Source organism: Heloderma suspectum, chromosome 13 (assembly GCF_057233095.1).
Source record: "Heloderma suspectum isolate Gila_16-S chromosome 13, 16-S_ref, whole genome shotgun sequence".
Taxonomy (NCBI): domain Eukaryota; kingdom Metazoa; phylum Chordata; class Lepidosauria; order Squamata; family Helodermatidae; genus Heloderma; species Heloderma suspectum.
Window position 1 is genome coordinate 16,736,886 of NC_139470.1, and position 9,367 is coordinate 16,746,252.

Sequence of the window (9,367 nt, forward strand, 5' to 3'; positions counted from 1 at the left end):
AAGAAAGTCCCACTGAATTCACTTGGGCTTTCTCCAAGGCAAGTGGGTGCAGCTTTGCCATACTGTTTCTTTCCTTCTGTGTCTTTAACAGCAGCCCAGAAAGAAAGAAAAATCCCCCTCCATCATTAAGACTTGGCCCATTCAAGACGATGTCTTTCTGGCACCTTTTCTAGCCCGCTTGGACCATAAGCAGCCTCTGTGACAGGCGCATGAATCATCCCATGGCCCAGAATAGTTCATAAGCCCTGACAAGGCAGCATAGCCATAAATCTACATGGCTGCACTTCTCCACTCGTCTCAGTGTGCATACGGCACATCGTCTGTCATGCTTCTTTGGCTGTGTCGGGTCGGGCAGGAAGGGCTGCTGATTTGAAAAGTACTAATTCAGTCAACCTGGTAGGTGTGATTTATCCTTCCATTTTGCAACGAGCGAAGGATGAGGGAATCACAAAGGGGTGGATTCAGTCATTTATTTATTGTTTTTAGTGAAAAAGATCCTCAGTTAAAAAAAAATACTTTCCCAGTAACCTCTGACATTTCCCAGATGAAAGAAGTGGTGTTTGTAATGCTCCCATCCTTATTCCGAGACTAAGCTTGCTTCTCCCCCACACACACACATACTCACTGCTGAAGGCTGAACAAGGGCTGCAGCATTAATTGATTTGGCCATGGGTCATCTTGCTCTGTTTTAATATCCAAGAAGGTGCAGGTTGAAAATGTGTTGGAAACACAGAACGATCTTACAGTCTGTCACCGACAGTTCAAAATGGCAGGCTGAGTGCGAGGCGGTGCCTTCAGTCTGCATGCATGTGCATTTACAGGGATGCATGCTAGAGACAAGATGCATCTGCTTTGCTCTTCTAGAGCAGGGGCAGGACCCCTGCTGCAAGTGATCAGTTTGGATCTCTGGCAAGAGTAATTTGTCCCTGCCCTATGTGGCAGCCTGCTGAGCTGGGCAGGAGAGACAGAAAGAGAAGGTGCTGGCAGAAAGAGAGAGAGAATGAGAGAGAGAGAGAGAGAGAGAGAGAGAGAGAGAGAGAGAATGAGAAAGGGTGGCAAGGGGAGGGGAAAAAGCAGTGGCACGGAGAGAGAGAGGTGGTGGCAGAAAAAGTGAGTGTGAAACTTGCAAGAGCCCAGGACACTTCTCCAGCCCAGCCCTTCTTTCTGAACTCCCAGGAGACCATGTGACCTCTCCCTCTCCATTAGGCATTCAGGAAGAACTGCAGGGTTGGAGAAGAGTCCTGGGCTCCTACAAGTGCAGGGGGTGTTAAAAAAAAAATAGAAAGAAGGCCCCTCAAGAATCATCTATGCTTTTAAAAAAAGGTATACGGAAACCCTGCCCCCTTCCCAAGGAGAAAATTCTCCAAAATTCTCCCCCTCCCTGCGAAAGAGGCAGAAAAAACAATGCCCTCCTCTTTCACAGGGAGAGAGAAAGTTCCCAAAAATAGGGGGCACGATTCGGCACAACACTAATAGGCTGGTATTTGTTTGTTTGTTTGTTTGTTTGTTTATTTATTTATTTATTTGGTGTTTTGGCCTCTCTCCTCTTGCCTTTGGCCCCATCTACCACTGGAATGTGGCTCCCAAGAGCTTCTCCGAAATGGAATTCAGCCCTGAGATTGAAAGAGGTTCTGCACCCCTGGTGTAGACAGTTTTGAGCTGGTTTATCATTTTCTATGGCATCTTACCCTGTTCCAGTCCTCTGCATCTGTTGTGCAGAAGAGGGAATTTCAGCAATATAAGCACCAAATTATGTACATGCCATAAGAGCTTTAAGTTACAATATGCTAGTATTTATTGTATTTTGGCCCCACCCCTTTTGCCTTTGGCCCTGCCCAGTACTGGAATGCGGCCCCCGAGAGCTTCTCCGAAATGGAATTCAGCCCTCAGGTTCCCCACCCCTGCTCCAGAAGAAGGGAGAAGGCTTGTGGCAACGCCAGTCCCTGAGGCCAATCCTTTAGCCCCTAAGATGGCCATCCCGTCGATCAGTCATCGCTGTGCGCACTTGTAACCCCCCATGGGCTCACACTCGTAGAACTCAGCGGTCGTCCTCCTGGCTTCCTTGGCCATCCTCTGGAACCTGCACACATAGACGAGGATGAGGATGAGCAGAACCGCTTGGACCAGGATGGCGATGAAAAGGCAGATCTGGGCGATGAGCGCTGCGCTGCAGTACCAGTACTGGCACGTGGAAAGGATCTCATCTTCCGACAGGTAGGCAATGATCCTGTTTTGGAGGTGGGCGGGTGAAGAGCAGACGACGTTTTGGTAAGCGGTCCGGTTCTGCTGCCACTGGAGCCAAGCATGCAGGTAGAGGATGTTGCAGTTACATTCCCAAGGGTTGCCCCTCAGGGTGACCAACTGGAGACTCCTCAGGTTGTCAAAGAGCCCACTGGGGATGAAAGTGAGGAAGTTGTTGCTGAAGAAGATCTTCTGAGTCGAGGCAGCGAAGGAGGTGGGGATGGTCTCGTCCGTGAGGTCAGTCGACCCGCAGTCAATTATATCAGCGGCGCACCGGCAGTTCTGGGGGCAGGTGGGAGCAACGAGAGGGAGAAAGCCAAGGAGGAGGGCGAGCCGGAGGAAGCTCATCTTCTACTCTGAAAGACAGAAGACTTGCCACTTAGGCTGAACCATCTATGATGGATTTCATGTGTGACTGACTCACAGAAGGCAGGGGGGGGGAGAGAGAGAGAGAGAGAGAGAGAGAGAGAGAGAGCAGCCTTTCCCAACCATGGACCCCGCAGGTGTTGTCGGACTACAACTCCTATCATCTCTGACCATTCACCATGCTGGCTGGGGATGGTGGGAGTGGTAATCCAGCAACATCTAGGAAAGGCTGAGACCTCCTGCAAATTATAGGCCATTTTACAGAGGTCGGATGACACACTGGGCAGCCTGACATGGACAACCTCTATCAGGGCTGACGTCAAGGGTGGGCCTGGTCAGGCATGTGCCGAGGGCCCACACCCCAGCAGGGGCCCACTGACCACAGTCCCCTGGAGTTGCTCCTCCTCTTCCCCATTGCAACCTGATCATTTGCCTTGCCTCTCACTCTGGCCCAGACAACAGCATTGGTGAGAAGGAGGAGCTGGAGATGCCACGGCCTCCTTGCTCCTGGCTCTCTGCCTCTCAAGCAAGCAAGTGGTAGCAATGAGGAGGAGGAGGAGGAGAGCAAGAGCCGCTGGTGACATGGGTGGTGAGAAGATAGACTAAGAAAGGTGGCCCCTTGAAGGTGTCTTGCCCAAGGGCCCTCAAAACCTGGATCTGGCACTACTCAGAGTATTAAAACAAAAATCAGAGTTGGCAAAACATTTTGCCGTTCTAACATATCAGGATGTAGAAGCGGTTGTAAAGCATGGAATGATGGTTGGCAGGGGAGAACAGAAATGCTAGTCATGTGCTTCGTAACAGAAGTAATATACATGACCATCTAAAGCAGGAGCATAAAATCAGGCAGTGGTTGTAAAAAAAAAAATATACCATCATGTTTTTTATTGGGGGGGGGCATTTTACTACCCCAAGCCATTTTCCAATGTATCCTGCGGTGGTGAAATACCCCCACAAACAAACATGTGTCTGTGGTGTCAAAAAGAGGTATGTTAGAAACTCAAAATATTAGAAAAATATCATAAATTGTCAAGGTAAAACTTTGTGTAAAAAAGTAGTTACTATACTAAGACTGAACGGTTTTTGGGTGCTGTGGGGTGTTTCCTAACCCCATAGCAAATCTGTCCCTGTCAGGTTGATGTCCCCCAATGAAATCCCATAGCTTGTGCTAACCTACCAATACCCAGAGTACTTAAGGGAGCAATCCTATGCATCCTTAGAAGAAGAAAAAAGTCCTACAACTCCCAGCCATGGATTACGCCCCTAGGTCTGCTTGACTAAACCAGTTTTCTTCAGCAAATGCATGGGACATTTTTATACCCGCAGTACATTGCCTGGTTTCGAGGGATGTAAAGACACCCCCAGTAGCAAAATCAATAGATCCAGGGTATATTTTATATGCCACATTTTCCTCCCAGAAAGAAAACGGTAAGTGGTAAGAGGCTGAAATTTGGGGGCAAAATTGACAGAATACAATGATGTCATGGAAGGACTTCATGCAAGGTCTACTTCTGTGTAAATTCTGCAGTGAAAAGTGCCTTTGGGGCAGCCTTTCAGGCCATCTTGTTGTAGCAGGGTTAAGTCCACGGTTTCAAACGAGCCAGCTGCAACCCTGTGTCCAGTTTTTAAAAGGATCAGGTAGTAGCAAATGATTTATTTATTTATGCATTTATTGCATTTATATCCCGCCTTTTTTCCTCTTGCAAGGATTCCAAGGCAGCTTACATTCTCCTCCTCCTCTCCTCCATTTTATCCTCACAACAACAACCCTGTGAGGTAGGTTGGGCTGAGAGTCTGTGACTGGCCCAAAGTTACCCAGTGAGCTTCCATGGCTGAGTGGGGACTAGAACCCGGATCTCCCAGCTCCCAGTCCAGCACTCTAGCCACTACACCACGCTGGCTCTCATTGATGTGAAAGATCGTACCCTATCTGAGACCCCTGGAGATCCACCAATGGTCAGTGTGTAGACAAAACCGGGCTAGCTAGACAAAACGCCTGACTTTGTGTAGGGCAGGTTCCTCTGTTCCTACCATTCCAGACTGAAAAGGAGACCCAATGAGTCATTTAGCCCCATCAGTTTTCAAGCTGGTGAGTCTGGAACCACGAGTGAGGTCACACTACATCTGTACTTGCGCATCTGCTGAGGTCATCACCTAAAGTCCTTCCCCAGGTACTCTGCCTTACTAGAGGGAGCCAGGGGTTGCCCATCCATATAGGCAAACTAGGGGGTCACCTAGGGCGCCAAGATGCGTGGGCACCACAGGGGAAAAATGCTAATTAATAATGAGGAGGAGAAGGATGTCATTATTTCAATTCCCATGCGAATATAACCGAGGCTATGGAGATGAGCGAGGGACCGACTGGGGATGGAGTGGCTAAGTGGGGCTGCCCACCTGCCCACCAGCCCACCTTTGGGGCAGGGTGCTTCCTCAAGAGACATGGGATATCCCCCTGCTGTGCTGATGCTCTCCGTTGGAGGCAGGCAGTGAGAGGCTTGCCCGAGACCAGCCGCTTCCTTTGCCCATGGAGTGCTGAGCCTGGGGGCCGGCAGTGCCTTGCTGGCTGTGTCACGCCAAGGATACAACCAGGACCCTTCTTCCAGGGACCTCCCTTGGGCATTGTGGATGGGACTTCTGTTCCTTCTGAGAGCAGACAGCTTTGCTCGTCTCCTTTGTTGTTTTTATCAGACCCACTGTGCTGATACCCGGCGCTAAGGGGGGGGGGCATTTGGGCCACGTTTTATTATACATGATCATATTTCTGCTCCCAAAGATGCATGTGGGGGGGTTGCCTCTTCATTAAATGGGAAATAGGAGCATAATGTTCCCCAGTTTACCAAAAACCTCAGCCAAGATCTGCCCTTGGGGTTTGGGGGTAGGGGCACCGATTGCATGGTTCGCCTAAGGCAGCTGGTCTAGGGCCGACCCCGCAGGGAGCCAGCCCCCACTTTGCACACAGAAAGGCCCAGGTTCAATCCCCGACATTGCCCGTTAAATGAATCAGGTGGCAAGTGCTGCGAAAAGACTCTTTTCTGCCTCGACCCCTGGAGAGTCGCTGATGATCAGAAGAGACAATATTGGGCTGGGCTAGATAAACCAGTCATCTGTCTTGCTATAAAGCAGCTTCTGGTGTAACCGAAAGAAAAATGGTTTTCGACTTACAGTTCTGGGGTAGTTCCTTTCTGAAATGAGAACCAAAGCGTTTCTAGCTGGCAGCACAAGAAGCAGCAAACGCACACAGCTGAGTAATCTCCAAGAAATCCCCTGCATATACCAGCAAGATAAGGTGGGGGGGGAGCCTTTCCAGCTGACGGAGGAACTTCATGTCACATGGCACTTGAAAATAGCGTTGCCTGCAGGAATGGTACAGTGGTGGCAATGTCTGTAGGTGGAGTGATAAAACAGGACAGATTCTCCGAAGTGTATTTATTCTTTCTTTCTTTAAAGTATTTTTAACCGGCTCCTCAACCAAAAAAAAACGGCTCCCGGCACAGCTCAAGACTGATCAGCAAAAAAAGACATGCCTTGCCTGCAGGCTTACAATCTAAAAACACATGACATGGAAGGAAAAGGGGATGGTGAAGGAAGAGATAAAAAATAAGTAGCTTTTCAGCAGGGAATGACCCTGCTTTCCCTCTCATCTCCCAGGGGAGGGACAGTCCAAATAGAACAGGCTCTGACGTTCCTTTTACCTGCTCCCATCTCTCTCTCTCCTTCTTCTTACCCACAGGGCAGTTGATGTCAGTTAGCCCGGTGGAGGGGGGCATCCAACTGGAGGAGGTCCTGATGTACTTTGCCTGCTCCTGCATCCCAAGTTCACTCACTGAGAGTGCCATCCTCTGCACGTTGATTCAGATGTTAAGGGAGCAAGCCTACGGCTGCTAGTCAGCGGCTAGATGGCCATAGGATATGTGGTTTCCTGGAGAACTGACCTTCCCCCCTTTCCATGCTGCCTGGCAGGCAGCATGGAACAGCCCCGTGCTCCATACTCGGAAGCGGAGTGCAGAGCGGCCAAAATGGGGCGTTCCGGGGGAGGGGGTGTTCCGGGGCAGGGAGGGCGTAAGTGCTGGTACGACACATCCTACGTGTCGTCCGGCAGCCTCCTCCCCCGCCCCACCTTCCCACGGCTAGACAGCCGAAATCAGCTGTCTAGCTGCAAATGCAGGGCAGGAGAAGTGCAGAGGGAATGATCCCCTCTGCGCTTCTCCTGCCCTGCATTGGATAGGCGGTCGCCTCCGAGTTTGGAGGAGGCCGCCTATCCCCATAGGATTGCTCCCTTAGTTCTGCTGCGCATTAAGTTCTGCATACAAGGTGGGATTGCCCACTGGTGCAAAGGTTTTGGGTCCAGGTCTTTGCCAGTGAAGTCACAGAACAAGAGATAACGCTGTCTGCAAAACTGGAACTATTACCTCTTTATGTGGACACTAACACACAAATAAGACATAAAGAGTTCCTGACTTTTTTTCTGGACAGCAGTCAGGCTGCTGCTAACTGGAAATCAGCAAATGAGCGTTCTGTTATCACATGGAAGCAGAAAATGTGTGAGCTTGCACTAATGGAGAAATTCACTGAACACCTTCAAATGCAAAGGGCCAAGTAAAAATTGACACTTTTTATGCAATATGGGATCATTTACTGAATGTGCTAAAATTGAGAAGAATACGTGACAACCTCCTAAAACATATGGACCTCTATGGTGTGATCTATTAGAATAATGAGTGATAACTTTATCAGATAAACTTACTTGTACCAAATAGTGATCCTTAGTGATCAGAAAGACTGTAAAGAAATTGACTCCCATGTGGTATATTTGGATTTGTTACTGTTCATTGTTACTTTGAAAAATTCAATTTAAAAAAGGGGGGGGGGAGTTCTTCTGTGTGCAATCTTGCTTACTGTTTATCCTTAGGCTGCAATTCTGTGTACACTTACTTGCGAGGAAACTCCGTTGCATTCAGTGTGATTTACTTCCAAGTGAACATACTTAATACTGAACGGTCTGCAAATCCCTTATTTGTTCTCTACTGGGTCAAAAATGGTTAGGAGATGAACATAAAGTGGATGCAAAAGTCCATGTTTCCCCAGTACATGTTCTAATGCTACATGCGTTGTTTTATTTTATCTACAGCAGGGATAGGCAACGTGGCACCTTCCAGATGTTTAGGACTGTGGTCAGAGATTATGGGCCTTGTAGTCCAAACCTCTGGAGGGCACCAGGTTGCCTTACCCTGATCTATAGGCTGCCTTTACGTAAGCTCATGGCCGAAACAACTGGAAAGGTAGCCTATAAATTACTTATTTACTTACTTACTTATTTTCATTTATATCCTGGCTTTTTCCCTCTTTAAGGAAGGCAAGGTGGTGTACTTAATCCTCCCCCTCTCCATTTTATCCTCACAACAACAACCCTGTGAGGTGGGTTGGGCTGAGAATCTGTGACTGGCCCAAAGTCACCCGTGAGCATCCATGGCCCAGTGGGGTGGGTTAGGGTATTTTAGAAAGTGTTTTTACTGTAGAATTTTATTGTTTTAAACTGTTTTATTGTACGCTGTACATCGCCCAGAGTGGCTGGGTGACCAGCCAGATGGGTGATTAATAAATTTAATAATAAAATAAAATAAAAAAACAACCCGGATTTCCCGAGTCCCAGTCCAGCAATCTAGCCACTACACCACACTGGCTCTCAATACACGCATCACCGCAATATTATTCATACAAGTACATATTTGAAAAATGCAGATAGCAACCACAATCGCAGGGGATGAAGTTCTCCAGAGGTTGTTGGACTGGAACTTCCATTACCCCTGGACCTGGGCCATGCTGGCTGTGGCTGATGGGAGTCCAAGAACGTCTAGAGTGCTGCACCACCCCCCACCCCTGCACTATGGCCAGGCTAGGACCCTTCTCCTTGGCATGTCCATTTTTTAATGCAGAGGGGATTTTTCTGTACATAGAAAGCATTCAGTCACTTTGGAGTGATACAGCCCAGACACAGGTGTGCAACTTCAGTGAAAAGCTGGGCTTGAAAGGCTGATACCCACCTCTAGCAGAAAATGCCAGCTTGATGCACAGCTGGAAAAGAACCGAGTAACCTAATTCTATAGTTACTGGTTTTCATTATCCTTGAGCAAGTCTTGTTTTTATGGGTGATCTGCATGCTAGATACATAGGAGCGTAGCCAAGTCATTTATAGTGTTAGAGGGGCCTAGAGATGTATAATGCTTGCTTAAGTTCATTATTGGTGCAATTCCCTTGCTAGTAAGCCCCTGAGCATGTGAAGATGGGTCAAAGGCTGATAGTACAGCTCAGCGCATTCCATACTAATGAATGCCAGAAGACCTTATCAGGCCGTGCCTGGGAAGTGAGGCTATGTGTTTATGCTAAGCACCAGGTGGCTGTGCTGGGAACCAAGCATGGCTAGTCTGTGCTGGGAATGAACGCTAGGGGGTGCTTGCTGCTGTCATGCTGCCTCATCGCTAACATGTATGCTATAAAACCCATTGTACCCCATGGCTCTGGGTTCAGAGAAGCTGTCTGATCCAACCACTGGGTACACCTGTGTGCTGTAAGTTACTCAATAAAGTACTCCTTTAACAGTAAACCTGGATCTGATTTATCACTATCTTGGCACCTTTAACCTAAGAGTTCAACACCCACTGCAGGGGCAATACAGGGTGTCAAACCTCTTTCAGCCTGAGAGCCAAATTCAATTTTGGAGAAACTCTCTGGGGCCACATTCCAGTAGTGTGCAGGGCCGAAG

General features: G+C 48.5%; 1 protein-coding gene across 1 annotated transcript; it reads right to left on the reverse strand.

Annotated features, from left to right (window-relative positions):
- Nucleotides 1–456: 456 nt before the first annotated feature.
- On the reverse strand, nt 457–5,861 carry GP1BB (glycoprotein Ib platelet subunit beta). The gene is given in 3 exon segments (XM_084820420.1): nt 457–2,028; nt 2,030–2,597; nt 5,770–5,861. Coding segments are annotated over 2 exon segments (603 nt in total). The 5' UTR covers nt 2,590–2,597; nt 5,770–5,861; the 3' UTR covers nt 457–1,985.
- Nucleotides 5,862–9,367: the final 3,506 nt, after the last annotated feature.